The following is an 18,367-nucleotide window of genomic DNA, read 5'->3' on the forward strand; positions in this document are numbered from 1 at the left end:
GAAGAGATATCTCTTCAGGTATGTATGTGTAATTATATAAAAATAAAATTATTTCTCTATATTTATTTGATATTTTTATCAATATAAATGTGTATTTATGAATACAAATTATGTAAAAACTGTATGTGTAATTGTTCATAAAAAAATTGTCCTATAATTATTTGCTATTTTCATCAATATAAATACAAATTATGTAAAAAAATTGTTCTATATTTACTTGATAATTTTATTGATATAAATGTGTAATTACATGTATGGATAAGAATACAAATTATATATAAAAATTTGTGCTATATTTATTTGATATTTTTAATTAATATAAATGTGTGCACTTGCATATATAGCATACACATGAATACAAATTATATAAACTTGATATTTTATAGTTATATTTGACACAGATATGGAAAAATATTATAGAAGAGCTTCAAATGTGTCACATTTTCCTGAGGTGGAGGTAGACAATTCAAAAGGACAGAAAGTTTACATTATATCACATTTTCCTGAAGTAGATTTTGATAGTTAAAAAAAATGTACTTCAAGTTCAATTGATATGACTAATCTTCCTACCGATCCTGGGTTGCGACCACCAATTTCCAATTACCACCCAAATATTCAAGATGAAATTCGTAGACATTATCTACAGCAAGGGCCTTGTCAACCAAGAAGTCATGAATTTCCTAAGAAATTATATGGAGCAAAGGAATGTCGATTCAACATTGCATGGTTTGATCAATTTTCTACTTGGTTGGAATATAGCGTAAGTAAGAATTCTTCATTTTGTCTATGTTGCTATCTTTTTAAATCAAGCATTGGAAAATAAGCTGGTGGCAACACATTTGTTAGTGAGGGTTTTTCAAATTTGAAGAAAATGAGCCTACTTGAAGCCCATGTCGGAAATCACAACAGTAGTCATTACAAGTGTTACAAAAAATGTGAAGCTTTAATGGATGGAAAACAACAAATTGAACACTTTTTTTTTAAAGAAGAACATCAAAGATCAGATAAGTTATCGTGTTCGATTAATTGCTTCAGTTGATTGTATTCGCTTTCTTGTACGACAAGGTCTTGCATTTTGTGGTCATGATGAGTCCCAAGAGTCTAATAATCAAGGTAACTTTCTCAAACTTCTAACGTTTCTTGCTAATCATAACGAGGAAGTTAGAGTTGTTGCTTTAAAAAATGCTCCTGAGAATCTTAAACTGACTTCGCCAAAGATTCAGAAGGACATTGTAAACGCTTGTGCTATGGAAACAATTAATGTTATTATTAGAGATATGGAAGATGTTGTTTTTTCGATTTTAGTTGATGAATCTCGTGATGTATCCATAAAGGAACAAATGGTCGTACTGTTTCGTTATGTGGACAAGAGAGGGTGTGTGATTGAGCGATTCATCGGTATTGAACATGTTCCTAATACCACTGCGATCTCACTTAAGATAGCAATTGAAAAGTTGTTTTCAAAGCATGGGTTGAGCATATCCAAATTATGAGATCAAGGGTATGATGGAGCTAATAACATGAGTGGAGAGTTTAATGGTTTGAAAAGTATTATCATGAAGGAGAATGAATGTGCTTTTTTTGTCCACTGTTTTTCTTATCAACTATAATTAGCACTCCTGGGTGTGGCAAAAAAACATGATTTAATAAGTATTTTCCTTTTTATTCATGTTCTACTAATACTTGTTTCATTAAAAATTTATATGTATAACGATTTATATTTTTATGAAAAAATAGGTACTTTTCTCACCATAGTGTCTAATGTGGTGAATGTTGTTGGAGCCTCATCTAAGCGTCATGACATTCTCCGGGAAAAACAAGCTCTTAAAGTCATCGAAGGCTTAAAAGGTGGAGAACTTTTGAGTGGAAGAGGCCAAAATCAAGAACGTGGAATTAAGCGTCCATGTGATACACGTTGGAGATCACACTTTGGTACTTTGGTACTTTGGTAAGGTTCACTATCATGTTCTCATCTATTATTGATGTGCTTGAGGAAATTACAAATGATAGATTGAATAGTGAGAAAAAATATGAAGCGTCTATTATGTTACAAATGGTGCAAACATATGATTTTGTATTTAGCTTGCATTTGGTGAAGAATATTCTTGGGATCACAAATGAGTTGTCACAAGTCTTTCAAAAAGATGATCAAGATATTGTGAATGCAATGGATTTAGTCAAAATATGCAAGAAACAGTTACAAAATGATGAGAGACAATGGATGGGATTCTTTAGTAGAAGAAGTTTCTAATTTTTGTATGAAGTTCAATATTGATGTTCTTGATATGAATCATATGTATTGTCCTCAAGGGAAATCACGCCACAAGGCTCCAAAGATTACAAATTTTCACTATTTTTGTGTTGATTTGTTCATTGATCTCCCATTTTGTTGCACATTTGATTCTTCACAATGTTCATTAGAGGTGACTTGTGGTTTTATTAGGGTGACACTAATAATGGCATATATACCAGATCACAAAGTCCTCTTCTTCATTTCTTCCTCTACAATTTTTGCCTCCAGCACCACCGAAGTCCCTTCCCCACCTCCCCAGACCTCCCCCGACAGAGGCTCGACGTCCCTAAGGCTCCTCGACCCTCCCTTAGCCTCCCTACAATTTAATTTGTTTTTATCCTTTCATTATCTCTATGAAAACCATAAATCTCTCCCTCCACGATTTCTTTTTCTCTCTGTTGAATGAGTGATTTCCAGCCATCATATTTGTGTTTGAGGTATATTTTTAGTCCCTCATTGTGAATATATGTATATTTTGTTATATATATAAATTATATATAATTGATTTAATATTTTTTTTAGAGTTGTGTTTTTCTTTGATATAAATATTTATCTCTATGTGTATATATATGTATGTGTGTATATATCTATATGGGTCCGTGTATGTGTGTGCATGTTTATATATATATATATATTTATGTGTGTATATGTGTATGTTTATATATATATATTTGTATTTTTTTATTTTTTCATTTATTTTTTATTTAATTTATCTCTCTGTTTTTATTTTTATTTTTTTTATATATATGTGGGTGAGAAGTGTGAAGCGTGTGTCATGTATATAAATGTGTATGTATATATATGTGTGTGTGCGTGTCATGTATATATATATATATATACATATGTGTGTGTCGTGTATATATATTTTTGTGTGTCTTGTGTATATATATGTGTGTTTGTGTGATATGTGATATGTGTGTGTCGTGTATATATATGTGTTATGTGGTATATGTTTGTGTGAGGTGTATATGTGTTTTTTATTTTATTTTACTAACTTTGTATGTGTATATATATACAGTGTATGCGTGATAACTCTACAAAATAGAGTTATTTTACTATATTTTATATGCTAATTGTTGCTTAGTTCTTGAGTTTTTAATTAATTTATTAACTTTTTTGTGTTTTTATAGATATTTTTTTATAATCTGTTGTAGTTTAATTATTTGGAATCAATATTTTTAGATTAAAAGTTAAAAAATGTAATTTTATTGAACTTAATTGCCAAAGTAAATTAAATTTTAATTAATATTTTCATGGATTTAATATAGTTTAATTTATAATTGAAAATATTTTATTATAATTTAATGTTTACTTATTTTGTAGGATGAACTTTGCATTTTTGTTATGCTTAAAAATAAAGAAGAGCAAATAAGAGAGAGGTGTAGTTTCAAAAGAAAAAAAAGGGCATTTCTCTTCAGCCCAAGAACCTAGCCCACGCCCAGCTCCTCCTTGCCCAGTCCAGCCACGGCCCAGGCTCGCGCCTCCCTGCCCAGCCTACCTGCCTCGTGGGCCCGCCTGCCCAGCTCCTCCTCCCAGGCCCAGCCCGTGTGGCCTTCTCCCAGCCTCCAGCCCCAACGGGCCTGTGCACCCCTTCGGCCCAACAGTGAAGCCTTCTCAGCCAGCACCAGGCCCGAGCCAAACCAGCCGAGTTCGGCCCAACACTCAACCAAGCCTCCTGCCCAGCCGAAGCCCAGCTGCCACCCAGCCATTTTCTTTCCTGCCATTTCCCCTCTTGAGCCCAAGAAAATGTCCATAATGTACTTTTGTCCACTATGTCCAAAAATGCTACCTTTTTACCCAATTTTCCACATATTTCACCACAACATCATCATTACACCCTATAATTTACTCCTACTTTCCATATTATTATTAATTTAATTAATCTAATCAATTTAATTAATTTAAGTTGATTATTTTAATGCTCTCATCTTGGCTATAAATAAGGGTTTTCAAGACAATTTTGGGGTGCTTAATTTTTTGTTACCATATTCTTTCTACCATTTCCTCTCTACCATTCTCTATTCCATTTTGGGTTTTTCAAGACCATTTTCAAGTATGTATTTTGTTTATTTTGTAATTTCTATTCTAGTTATGTGCTTGTAATCTTTTTCATAAGATTATTAAGATCATGATGAAGTAACTTGTAACTAGGTAATATTTATGTTGTATGTTTATTTCCCTTGTAATGCAACAAAGTTTATGGATTTTTCTTCTTCATATATGTCTTTCATCTTTAATATATCATATTTTGGATTGTTAGATAATGTTGACGGTGAGAACTCATCAACTAAGTTAAGTCGGAAAAATCACAGAGCTAAGATTATGCAAAGAAAAACTCTCAGAATCTAAGTATCAACTCTAAGAACAATTGTAACAAAACAATGGTGAAATCAATTTTCATTCATTAAGATGCACTTGCTACAGTCAATTTTCCAACCCCCATCCATGTGGAATTGGGGTTCATTATATAGTGGGCTCTAATGGCCCTGGGTACATGGTGGTCCAGGGGACCAGATGGTACACGAGTACACAAATAGGAGAGTGGTGTCGGCTCTGGTACACAGTCAGAATCCATGGGAGCACCTCAACTTTTGTACCTGGTCATGACTCCACCACTCGCTTTGTATGGGTGTCAGAGACGTGGTGGTGGTGTAGCCACTCTTCGTACCATTCCCAACCGCCACTACTTGTCGGGCATAGGTGTCAGGCCCGTCCCCTGATCCTAGCAGGCATGTATGTACCCCTTTTGAGGTACCTTGTTCGTACTCTTTTTGTCTCTTGTGGGCCACCTCGACCACTGTCGTTATGCACGCAGGGCCTTGGGACGAGATCCATTGGGGCGAGGTTGTCTCACATGCGTAGCTCTTTGGGAGAGGCCTTCACGAGATGCCGAGAGGGTGGCACGGCCTCGCGGCTGGGCCATGACGAGGGCCTCGCACGGCCGAGGCAGCATGGCCTCGCATGGGTGAGGCGGCAGGGACACGGCCTCACGGCTGGGCCTCAGGCGTGGCCTCGCGTGGACGAGGCGGCAGGGACACGGCCTCGTGGCTGGGCCTCATGCGTGGCCTCGTGTGGACAAGGCGGCAGGGACACGACCTTGCGTGGACGAGGCGGCATGGACACGGCCTCGCGCTTGGGTGCGGTCGAGCGAGGCGGTGACTCTAACACTCACTTAGGCCTTTATTTAGGCCTTTATGGGACCTTAGCGCGCATCTTTGATCTTTTAAGGGCGTGGAATATTGAGCATCCACACTTGCCCCCCAGTCTAGGAGAGGACCTTTAGGTGCTCTTGTAGACTATTCTCCTTGATTCTTATAAATAGGCCTACATGCAAGGCTTATTATTTTCACCTCACTTCTTTGGCTTAGTGGTTTTCAGAATCCTTCCTCTTTTAAGAGGTAAGGAGTTCAATCCCCCACATCCTCATTTTTTCCATAATTTCCTTCATTTTATTTTTTCATTTCATTTTCTTCTTTTTTTTTTATACATATGAGCTAATTTTTTGCTATGTCTATTTGGAGGCTAACACATCCTTTTGGTCTATTTTTGCAGACGCGTATATTCGACCATTTGGTGCTTTTGGCCCTCGACCTCCTTTCGACCTCGACAACGCTCCTTCTTATCTACTTGAGGTATATTTTCTTTTTCCCTCACGTTCACTGGGTCCAAATTAGCATTACTCAGGATGGGGTACCTTGGCCTGAGCTTGCAGTGAGTTTGACCATTTGCATGCCCCTCTTTTTTATACCCCGTAGTGAATCATCTAGGGCGCTTGCATCTAGAGGCCCTAAGCCCATTCCTTTGTATTTTTTAGCCATCCCCTCATTTACACGTGAACCCCTTCTTGGCTTTCGGAACGAGGCCTCATGGCTAGTGATGGTCCATTCGACACACCTCCGGGGGTTGAGTTTATTGACCTGTCCTCAGACTTAGAGTCCCCTGAGGAAATCTCTTACCAGGACTATGACTCCTTAAGGCAAGCCCGTATCCGCCATCTTGAGCACATGGCTGGACTTAGGCGTAGAATTTGGGTGGTGGAGAGCGAAATTGACTCAGTGTCGAGAGGAGATGGAGCACCTTTCCCCCCAAACCTTAGTGACCATGTAGCAAGCCTTAGGGTGACCCTTTTAGAGCTGCAGAAAGAGTTAGAGTTTATGGAGGGACACCTTCCGCCTGAGCCCTCCAGCCCGTCCTCACCTGATGACTGTCATAGAGCGGCTCCCGCTTCTCCTCAACCCTTGGTCTCGATTTTCCCTAGCTTAGCACTTCTGCTGTCGGTCCCCCGATGGAAGACTCTTGCTAGGATGAAAAAATGGAGGGTCAAGTGCTCTGTCTCTTTCTCACCTTTTTTCTTTTGGGTTTGCAGATATGCCGAGGGCACGATGACAGGTGACTTCCAATGAACGGGACGATGCTCCTCTACTGGCATCCGAACTGGTGTCGCGTGTGTCCGAAAACAAACTGAGGGACATTGTGGATCACTATCGCGTCCCTTCGGAGTACGCGTTATATGTTCCTCAGGAGACATGCCGGGCTGACTGTCCTAGGCCCGGCTTCGTGGCCCTCAGCGAGCACATCCTGAAGGCGGGTGGTACCATCCCGTTACACCCGTTCTTTGTTGCGGTCCTCAACTACTTCGACCTTGCCCCGCTTCAGCTGGCACCCAATGACTGGCTGACTTTAAGCTGCCTTTTCGTTGCATTTACGAAGCTGTTGAAACGTGCTCCTACGGCGACAGAGGTGCATTTCCTCTACAACCTCATGCCCCTTCCCAAGTCAAAGGGCTTTTACTATTTACAAAAATCCAACAACGAGGCCTCTTTGATAGAGGGCTCGTAGTCCAACCCGGGGTCCTAGAAGCAGGACTTTTTCTTCGTGGAAGGCCTCCTCTCTGTCCGCAAGGACTTCCCGGCCACTTCCAGTAAGTACCCTGAGCATCACAGTCTCTCTTTTACTTTCTTACAACTTATTGTTTCATGACTTACGTTCATATCGACCATGGCGTGTATTATGCAGAGCAATTCGCCGAACCCACAGTTGTCGGGTCGGAAGCGAGAGACATGAGAAAGTTCCTCAGCGCTGGCCCCGCTACGAAAAAGGCGGTGTGCCTATTCACCGTGAAGAATCTGAACTGCCATAAATTGTCCCCTGTCTCGGACCCCAAGTTGTTGTGGACCATCTCAGGGTCCGTGAAGATGAAGGGGGTATTGGCCGAGCCTTGCCCAAATGACGATGAGGCTGAGGAAGAGCCAGAGGAAGCCCCCCTTGACCGCGGGGGACCTCACCAGCTTCCTCCATCTCCTGGGGGATGCCCTCCATGTGCCTCTTATGATCCGGACATAGCCCCTCATTCTCAAGACCAGCAGGCCATTCCGGGTGTTATGTGTGCCCTGACCCTGAGGGCTATGACGCCTTCACTCAGGCTCCTCTCGACCCTGGACCATCAGGGACTTATTTCGCCGATCTTCCGGAGCCTCCCTCTGATCTACCGGGGCCTCACTTTTCCACTTTTACCACGCCCCCTCCCATTTCGGCGAGCGGGTCGTCTGTCCTCACCCAGCCAGGTGCCTCTGGGTGACACGGATGGCGACGTCTTACGAGCAGCGGTACATCCAACTTGCCTCAGGCCTCCCCGTATCTGACTGGAATGGTCTTGGGAATGTTGCTCTGCCGGACCTTGGGGAAAACCTAAGGCACACCATGGCTTGGGTGAGTTCCTGCACCTCGGGTCGGCCCTATTATGTATAGATGTACATGCATAATTTTTTTTTGTTACTTATTGTTGCTGTCATTAACTTTCTTGTGCAGGCCTATACCGTGGCTTTGTGGCTTGCCGACTCGTCTAGCAACCTCTCCGCGTCTACTACTGAGAGGGACTGCCTCATGGCCCGGATCCAGGAGCTTGAGAAAGAGCTTGAGAACACTCAGGCTGATCTGCAAATGGTCCGGACCAAACTTGCTGACTCGTCGAGAAGGAAGCTGAAGGCGGTTGCCAAGGCCACAAAGCTGAAGGACCAAGTTACCAGCCTGAAGAGCGAACTCCTGGCGACCAAGGCTATCGCGGCAACGTCGCAGGAGAGGGTTACTTATTTAGAGGCTAAGGTCGAGGCTACCAGGGCCGAACTCCAGGCTGCTAGGGCCGATGTCGCCTCGTTGCAGGAGAGAAATGCTTCCTTGGAGGCGGAGAAGGCTGCCATTGAGTACCGGTCCATAGATCGTGCCCTTTACAGCGTGTGGAGGCAGAACCGCAATTTCGATTTTTCTTCTTTCGGTGAGCACGCCGTTGCTCGAGTGGCCGTGTGGAGCGCCTGTGGCAGGAAGCCCTGATGTTGTTATTTCATAACTTTTGTCAGCTAGCCCGCTATGGGTGTATGCTCTTTCTTTTTTTTTTTGTGTAAATCTTGTACTATCTTCAAAACTTTCTTTTTCAATTTATATATACATGTGTGGCTATTTATCCCTTATTCCACTGCATTTGAGGTCCTTTTGAGCCTGTATGATGGGGTTTGGTTGGTTCCCCTCTTTTATTTACCAGGCTGGAGGTCCTTTGAAGCCCATGTGAAAGGGTTCACTGGGACCTCTTTTGGTGCCTCTTGATTACTTTTCTAAGGATATTTTGACCCCTTGGGTCCTAGCTATCCTTTTATATATTCTTGAGCGCGCTTATTATTTTTTGCGAGAAGCATCCCTCTCATCGTTATTCATAGTACTATTTTTACAAGGGTCTCTTTTAGGACCCTTTTTGGCTAGACGGCTTGGTGGCCGCTCTAGACTTATTAGTATTATTACTATATATATTTATATATTTTGCAAGACCCTTTGGCCTCCTTGATGTTCACAAGGGTAGCTAATCCTTGTGAACCCAAGGGATGCCTTGCAAGGTCCTCTCCCTGTTTTCTGTATATAAGGACTTCGCCTAAGGCCCCGATATAAGGGGTCCTTCTGGGACCTCCCGTTAAAGGGTCCTTTTTAGGGTCATGGTCCCTTTTGGGTCCTCCTGATGGAGGGCCAAGGACTTCGCCTAAGGCCCCGATATAAGGGGTCCTTCTGGGACCTCCCGTTAAAGGGTCCCTTTTTAGGGTCATGGTCCCTTTTGGGTCCTCCTGATGGAGGGCCAAGGACTTCGTTTAAGGCCCCAATATAAGGGGTCCTTCTGGGACCTCCCGTTAAAGGGTCCTTTTTACGGTCCTCCTGGTGCATAGGATCCTTTTTGGGATCCTGGTGCAAGGGGTCCTTCTTTGGATTCTCCTACTTTTCGCTTGCTTTACTTTCCCGGGCCACCTCCTCCTAATGGAGGGCCCTTTTTTAAGATCTCCTATTAGAGGGTCCTTTTTAGGATCCTCTTGGTAGAGGGTCCTTTTTAAGAGCCTCCTTTTTAGGAGGGCAATGGGTCCTTTTTAGGATCCTCCGTTAAAGGGTCCTTTTTAGGAGCCCTTTTTAGGTTCCCCTTGCTAGCTGCATGTTTATGCCTCCTGTCCTGCCCCCCAAGTGTTTGGTGAAATTTATTTCGGCAGGCACTTTGGCTGATGCCCGCGTAGCGAAGAAAAGTAACACATGAAGTTGCAAACAGTTTCATTCATAGCATGCGGTTTACAACCAACCTTGTAAATAAAAGGGTTACATCTAACTAGGAGGTTACCTAGGTAGCCTCTTTGATTCTTACATACCTAAGCTAAAACAACAAGGAACAAACTAAACATAGGTTCTTTTTGCACTGAGTGCCTAAGCGTCGCTGGTAGCACCTCTCAAGATGATCCGTAACTCGTGGGTCCAAATTGTGTGGGTTGCTCCTTCATACACGACCATTGCCATCGGTACAGAGGGTTTGGTGGCTGTGCGGAGGGACATGTTATAGCATTCCCTCGCTTCCTTCTGTTCCCCTTTCACGCATGCTACTCCCTCGGGGGTTGGGAATTTCATAGCTAGGTGATACACAGAAGTTATCGCCTTCAATTCTCTTAGAGAGGGTCTCCCTAATACCGCATTGAAGGCTGAGGTGCAATCCACCATGACAAAGTTAGCCATTACGGTGGTTTGCCTGGGTTGCTCCCCCATGGTGAGGGCTAATTCGATTGCCCCCAGGGGCTGTATCGAATCTCCCGTAAACCCATACAAAGACGTAGTGCAAGGCTTTAGGTGGCAGAGGCCCAATCCCATCTTTTCTAGCGTTGGTCGATACAAGATGTCCACAAAGCTCCCGTTATCCACCAAGACCCGATGTACCCTCATGTTAGCAAGCTGGGTAGTTAGCACCAGGGGGTCATTATGAGGGAAATGCACCCCCTGCGCATCTTCTTCAGTGAAAGTTATCGATTCATTCTCGCCCTTGAAGCTCTTCGGGGGGCGTTGCTCCAAACTTGAAACGCAAGGTGGTGGACTTCGTCTGGCCTCCTTGGCGTACTTGTCTCACCCCTTCCTTGAATCGCCTCCGAATCTTGGTCCTCCAAAGATGGTCCTAACCTCTCCCTGCACTTCTGGGGCCACCCCTCATGCCCACGGCGAGGACACTCCTTCTTCTGGCCTTTGATTCTCCTTGCACACATATCTGCCCAAATGTCCCCTGCGGATGAGCTCCTCGATTTCCACCTTCAAATGGTTGCACTCCGCGGTGGTGTGGCCGATATCCTTGTGATATTGGCAATACTTGCTGGGGTCTCTTTTAGACCGATCTTTTTTTATTGGCGGGGGCCTTTTGAAAGGGACCTGGTTTTCGTTCATAACGAAAATATCCTCTCTCGCGTGGGTGAGGTCTGTGTAAAAGGTTTAGGGGCTCTGTATGCGCTCATCAGAGCGTTGGTGCTTCCGGGGTTGATCGTCCCTCGTTCCCTCATAAACCCCCTTCTTCTTTGTACTGCTTTGGTTTTCCCGAACTGAAGGTTACGGGGGCGATGTGCCTTTTCCAGCTTTGAGGTTCTCGTGACCATCCTCCACGCGAATGTACTTTTGTGCCCGCTCGTAGAAATCATCCAAGTCCGTGACCTCTCTCTTGAGCATGTTATCCCATAACTTGCTCCCTAGGTGTACTCCAGCTGTGATGGCCATTTTCAACTCTCGGCGGGTCACGCTCCCTACCTTAGCTGCCTCCATATTGAACCGGTGGATATAGCTCTTCAGACTCTCGTTTTCTCCTTGCTTCACATTGGCGAGGTTGGTGCCTGGCATCGTGTAATCTCGCACGGCGTGGTGCTGCTGGAGGAATTCATCAAAAAGTTGCTGCCAAGATCGGATGGACCCCGGTCTAAGCCTCTTGAACCATTTGTATGCAGGTCCTCTTAATGTGACAGCGAAGCAATGACATCTCGCCCCGCTGCCAATTCCCCTCAGCTTCATCAGGTCGTTAAATGTATATAGATGATATTTTGGATCCGTGCTTCCTTCGTAGGGGGTCATATTGGGCTCCCTAAAGTTGGCAGGGAGCCGGATGGCCTGAATCTCCCTCACGAAGGGTGACTCATGGTCGAACTCTTCCTCAAAAGCCTGACCACCAGAGGCGGTGCCGATCTTGCTTCGCAAGCTCCTCATTTCTGTGTCCAGGTCCTGCCTCCTCTTGCTTGGAGAGTCCCTCAAAACGGACGGGTTAAGATCCACCTTTCCCTTGCCCTCTCAAGGCGCCATAGGGGGCGTGGTCCCTTTACCCACCCTCTTTTTATTGAGCTCCTCCCGAAAATCTGAGGGTGCTCTTTTAGAGGTGACCTCGTCCTCGTTGCGAGGGGCAGCGTTGGTCCTTGGCTCCGGTTTCTGGGCCTGCTTTGGTGGTTCAGGATGTTCGCGTTGCTTCGCTCGGGGGGTGTTACTGGAAGAGTGTCGGGTCCTCCCATCATCTACTGGTATGGTGGTCTTTACCCCCTCCCGACCTTTCTCCTTCCTCTTGGGCAAGGTCACGCTTAACTTACTCTGCAATAGGCCATTCAGCACCTCTTGCATGTTCTCCAGGGTGGTCTCCAACCTTTGGTTCTTACGATGGAGCTCACGTATTTCTTCTTCATAGAATCGAGATTTCAAACTCGAGCTCACGGAATGGACCCGGGGGTGTTTATCGTGCCTACGCGTAGAAGGGCCCAGGTCCTGTCGGCTGGAGTTCGGTACTTGTGGTGGTTTAGGGAGCAGGAACATGTTAGCATTTCCCGATGGTGCTCTTGGAGGACTCTCTACAAGCGGGAGGCCCGGTGACGAGGCCTCTCTATCACCCTCGTGAACCTCAGGGTCCCTTGGGGGCTCCACCTCTCTGGGTGGAGGGGGATCCTTCATGGAGGCCTTCAGCTGGACTCCGTTAAGGTGGACCTCCACCTCTCGTGGCTCCCTGAGTCGCTTTGAACGTCTTGGCACTTCTTCTTGCTGGAAGTAATGGTAGAACAGTAGCTTGGAACTTAAGTTCCCACAGATGGCGCCAAACTGTTGACGGTGAGAACTCGTCAACTAAGTTAAGTCGGAAAAATCACAGAGCTAAGATTATGCAAAGAAAAACTCTCAGAATCTAAGTATCAACTCTAAGAACAATTGTAACAGAACAATGGTGAAATCAATTTTCATTCATTAAGATGGACTTGCTACAATCAATTTTCCAACCCCCATCCATGTGGAATTGGGGTTCATTATATAGTGGGCTCTAATGGCCCTGGGTACATGGTGGTCCAGGGGACCAGATGGTACACGAGTACACCAACATGAGAGTGGTGTCGGCTCTGGTACACAGTCAGAATCCATGGGAGCACCTCATCTTTTGTACCCGGTCATGACTCCACCACTCGCTTTGTACAGGTGTCAGAGATGTGGTGGTGGTGTAGCCACTCTTTGTACCATTCCCAACCGCCACGACTTGTCGAGCACAGGTGTCAGGCCCGTCCCTTGATCCTAGCAGGCATGTACATACCCCTTTTGAGGTACCTTGTTCGTACTCTTTTTGTCTCTTGTGGTCCACCTCGACCACTGTCATTATGCACGCGAGGCCTTGGGACGAGATCCATTGGGACGAGGTTGTCTCACACGCGTTAGTCTTTGGGAGAGGCCTTCACGAGATGCCGAGAGGGTGGCACGGCCTCGCGGCTGGGCCATGACGAGGGCCTCACACGACCGAGGCAGAATGGCATCGCGTGGGTGAGGCGGCAGGGACACGGCCTCGCGGCTGGGCCTCGGGCGTGGCCTCGCGTGGACGAGGCGGCAGGGACACGGCCTCGCGGCTGGGCCTCGGGCGTGGCCTCGCATGGATGAGGCGGCAGGGACATGGCCTCGCGGCTGGGCCTCGGGCGTGGCCTCGCGTGGACGAGGTGGCAGGGATACGACCTCGTGTGGACGAGGCGGCATGGACACGGCCTCGCGCCTGGGTGCGGTCAAGTGAGGCGGTGACTCTAACACTCACTTAGGCCTTTATTTAGGCGTCTTTGATCTTTTAAGGGCGTGGAATATTGAGCATCCACAGATAATATGCACTTTGTTCTTCATTTTGCAAAAACATAATATTCTTTGGGTAAGATGTGTCATTAAATTGTACACATCCATGCCTAGAACAAAAATATTATGTTTTGCCTTATAAATAATGTTATTTAATTTTTTGTTGTTTCATTAGGTTGATCCACATTAAATACTTTGAAATTATACTTTTTGAAAAATGACGACAAATCCAATTTTTTTTTAAAAAATAATTTGTTTTTAAAAGTATAAATTTATTTAGAAAATGATAGTTTGACTTATTTTAACCATCACTAAAACTTGGGAATCAATATACTAATAAGTATTATTAAACTTACATTTTGTGAATTCTAATATCTTAATAATCTTCCTTTTATAATTTATTTTAAAAATCATAATTGGTTTATTTTTATTCTCTTAAATAGTTTTATTTTCAATCTTTTATTTTATGTCTATAACATTAAAACTCATCAATATTTGGAGCTAGGTTAGAATTTATTAATTTTGGTTTAAAATAGTTTTCTTTTTTATTTTAGACAACTCCTTTGGATTCGACATCCTTGCTTACACGATCACTATTCTATATGAACGATTTGTGCGCTTGCGAGTATAAATTTTTAAAACAAACCATTTTTGGGTCCATCAAGTATTTGGCACCGTTGCCGGGGATTTTCAAGAAAAGAAACAAAATTTATCTCAAGGTTAGTGAATTCTTCTACTAGTTATTTTAATTTTTGCACTTAAAAAAAACTATATATACAAAAATATAAGAAAATATATATATTTATATAAAAACTAAAAAACAAAGATAAAGAGAAAATTTGAGACGGTTCTACCACTCATAAAAAAAAAATTACTTATATATTTATATTTATTATTTTTTTAGTTGACGGCACTTGTGCCTCCTATGAATCTATCTTTTTAATTTCTATAGTTGATGGCACTTGCGCCTAATTTAGTTGTAAGTTTTATTCCTTGTATTTCTTTGTTATTTAACGGCACTTGTGCCTCCTAAACTTTTTTGTAATTTTCTTTATTTATCTTGTTGTAGTTTTATTTTATTTTATTTTTGCAAGTTACTAGTTGATGGCAATTGTGCCTCCTAGCTAGTTGATGAAAATTTTGCCTCCTAGTCTTTTATCTTATGTTTTAGTTTATGGCACTTGTGCCTTCTAATTTTTACCTTATTTTTAGTTATGGTTAATGGCATGCAATGCCTCCCTACTCTTGCTTAAATTTGGATAGTCTTATTTAATCTTGCCGTATTTTTCTTTATCTTTTATCATTTTATTATGTATTTGTGAAAAAAAATACTTGAAAAAAAAGAGAAACCTAAATCTTGTCCTTTCACCATAAGAAATTTTTGCTTAAAGGAATTTTGAACAAAATTCCCAATCCGCCTCTACTAATTAATCTCAGGGAGTTGTTAGTAGTGTGCGAGTAAGTGGAATCAAATAGACCTGGGGCAAGTGAACCATAAAAATTATATTGTTGTGAAATATCTAAAAATTCTTAGTATGCTCTGTGGTAGCAGTTTTTACTGATCTTCCACATCAGAAAATTGTTTGTTTGAGATTATCTTTGTTGCTTTGTGAAATTTTTATGCACCATTGAGAACGTAACTCTAAAAATCGATTAGTAAAAAGACGTTTATCTTTGTTAGAAATAGAAAGTGTTAGTAAAAATTTGAGCATCATGGCGCCAATTGCTAATCCTGTTGATGAAAATGTTGTGCTTGAAAAAGCTTTGCTTGAATATTTTGCGCCTATTTCATCTAATGCTCCTTCATGTATCGTTCTTCCTACCACTTATGCTACCCACTTTGAGCTTAAACCATCAATCATTCAATTGTTGCCATCTTTTTATGGGTTAGATAGAGAGGATCCTTACATGCATGTCAAAGATTTCTTAGAAATTTGCTCAACATTTAAATTTCAAAATTTTTCTGATGAGACGATCAAACTAAGATTGTTCGTTTTTCATTAAAAGACAAATCAAAAGCTGGGTTAAATTCTCTTCCCACAGGGTCTATAACTACATGGGATCAACTTTATAATAAATTATTGCTGAATTTTTTTCATATGTCTAAAACTAATAGTCTAAGGAGAGAAATCTCTGAGTTTTTTTAAAAGATAATGAAGAGTTTTATGAATGTTGGGAAATGTTTAAAGATTTATTATTAAAATGTCCTCATCATAGTTTTGAAAAATGAAGACTTGTAAAATATTTTTATGATGGTTTGGCTCTCTCTAATCGTCAAATGATTCAATCTGTGCATACTAGAATTTTTTTAAAATTTCAAGGACAAGAGGCTTGGGACGCCCTTGAAGATTTATCTGTCAATTCACAACAATGGAATTATTTTGATCCTAGGTCTAAGTCAACTAATTCACCAAAAAGAGTAGGAAGGTATGAAGTAAAATATGAATTAGACTTAAGAACATCCTTAGAAAAGTTAGTGAGAAAAGTTGAAGCTTTAGCCATAAGCCAAACTATAAATTCTTCAATACAACCAAGAAAAGATGTTTGCTCTATTTGTTCTAGTCCCTGCCATAATGCCCAATCATGTCCTTCCTACCATGAAGTCTTTTCTGAGGAGGCCAATGCTCTTCATGCTTATGGGAAACCAAATGATAGCCCATTTTCATCCATCTACAATCCAAATTGTAGAAACCATCCAAACTTTTCATGGGGACAAGACCAACCTCAAATGAATCAAGGGCACCAATACAACACGCAAAACCAAACTCATGCCCCACAAAATCAACCATATCCTCAACAAAGGAAACCTTCCTTAGAAGATAATTTACAACAATTTATGCAATCCACTCAACAAATCCTACAAAATCAATCTCAATCAATCACCAAACTCGAGACACAAGTAGGATAACTCGCTACTACTTTAGCTGATAGAGAAAAATGAACATTCCCTAGTCAACCTATCCCTAATCCAAAAGGTCAATATGAGATAGGAAAGTCTAGTCATAATGGAGAAGTCAAATCAATTTTAACTCTTAGGTCCGGAAAGAACATTGTCAAACCCGATTACATACCATATTTTAAATGCTAATTGTTGCTTAGTTCTTGAGTTTTTAATTAATTTATTAAGTTTTTAAGTAATTTTGAATTTATTAGTCTTGCCATGATTTTATATACTTTTGTGTGTTTTTATAGATATTTTATTATAATCTGTTGTAGTTTAATTATTTGAAATTAATATTTTTAGATTAAAAGTTAAAAATGTAATTTTATTTAACTTAATTGCCAAAGAAAATTAATTTTTAATTAATATTTTCATGGATTTAATATGGTTTATTTTATAATTGAAAATATTTTATTATAATTTAATGTTTACTGATTTTGTAGGATGAACTTTGCATTTTTGTTATGCTTAAAAATAAAGAAGAGCAAATAAGAGAGAGGTGTAGTTTTAAAAGAAAATAACCAAAAAAAAAAAAATGGCATTTCTCTTCAGCCTAAGAACCAGGCCCACGCCCAGCTCCTCCATGCCCAGTCCAACCACGGCCCAGGCCTGCGCCACCCTGCCCAACTTGCCTGCCTCGTGGACCTGCCTGCCCAGCTCCTCCTCCCAGGCCTAGCCCGTGTGGCCTTCTCCCAGCCTCCAGCCCCCACGGGCTTGGGAACCCCTTCAGCCCACCAATGAAGCCTTCCTAGCCAGCACCAGGCCCGAGCACCAGCACCGGGCTCCTACTTGGTGCGCCATAGTGAGTTTAATGGTTGGTTACCATTCATTATGTTGAATATTAGGGTAGAATTGTGTTAAGTTTTTTTTTTTAAAAAAAACTATATATATTGTTGTCTTGTTAAAAAAATTCAAAAAAATTTCATTTTTCTTAAAATGCCAAGAATCAAAAAAAAAAATTCGGTGATATTTTTCATTTTCAATGATAAAAATCTTGATTGAGTTTGAGTTTAGTTCTCTTAAAAATATGAATAATTTTTAAGCTTTGTTTTTAATTATAGGGTCAATTTTGCTTATAACAAAAAATTACATTTTTCATAACAAGAATATTTTTATTCCTATAAGTTTGAAAGAAAAATAATTTTTGAAAACATTTAAAAAAAAAAAGAAGAAAAATTGATAATTTAATTAATTACATAAGCTTAACTTTTATCCATAATAATGTTTTAGAATTATTTTCATTGTGCAATTTTTGAGAAAATCCTTTTTATATTATCAATAAACAAAATGTGTGTTTTAATTTTTGTTTTGCTTGAGGACTAGCAAAACTTTAAGTTTGGGGATGTGATAACTATACAAAATAGAGTTATTTTACCATATTTTATATGCTAATTGTTCCTTAGTTCTTGAGTTTTTAATTAATTTATTAAGTTTTTAAGTAATTTTGAATTTATTAGTCTTATCATGATTTTATATACTTTTGTGTGTTTTTATAGATATTTTATTATAATGAGTTGTAATTTAATTATTTGAAATTAATATTTTTAGATTAAAAGTTAAAAATGTAATTTTATTGAACTTAATTGCCAATGTAAATTAAATTTTGATTAATATTTTCATGGATTTAATATAGTTTATTTTATAATTGAAAATATTTTATTATAATTTAATGTTTACTTATTTTGTAGGATGAACTTTGCATTTTTGTTATGCTTAAAAATAAAGAAGAGAAAATAAGAGAGATG

The 18,367-nt window shown here is 41.0% G+C and overlaps 1 protein-coding gene and 1 non-coding gene across 2 annotated transcripts in view; one reads left to right on the top strand and one right to left on the bottom strand.

Annotated features, from left to right (window-relative positions):
- Positions 1 to 950: 950 nt before the first annotated feature.
- LOC133792253 (uncharacterized) overlaps positions 951 to 18,367 on the top strand; it is a 69,273-nt gene continuing 51,856 nt past the window's right edge. The window contains exons 1-3 of the mRNA XM_062230161.1: positions 951 to 1,398; positions 1,738 to 1,940; positions 8,102 to 8,281. Coding sequence (XP_062086145.1) covers positions 951 to 1,398; positions 1,738 to 1,940; positions 8,102 to 8,281 — 831 coding nt within the window. The remainder of the gene's footprint in view (positions 1,399 to 1,737; positions 1,941 to 8,101; positions 8,282 to 18,367) is intronic.
- On the bottom strand, positions 15,796 to 15,901 carry LOC133793226 (small nucleolar RNA R71). The gene has a single exon (XR_009874681.1). It is a non-coding gene; the product is annotated as a small nucleolar RNA R71 (small nucleolar RNA).

Source organism: Humulus lupulus, chromosome 7, assembly GCF_963169125.1.
Source record: "Humulus lupulus chromosome 7, drHumLupu1.1, whole genome shotgun sequence".
NCBI classification, from domain to species: Eukaryota; Viridiplantae; Streptophyta; class Magnoliopsida; order Rosales; family Cannabaceae; genus Humulus; species Humulus lupulus.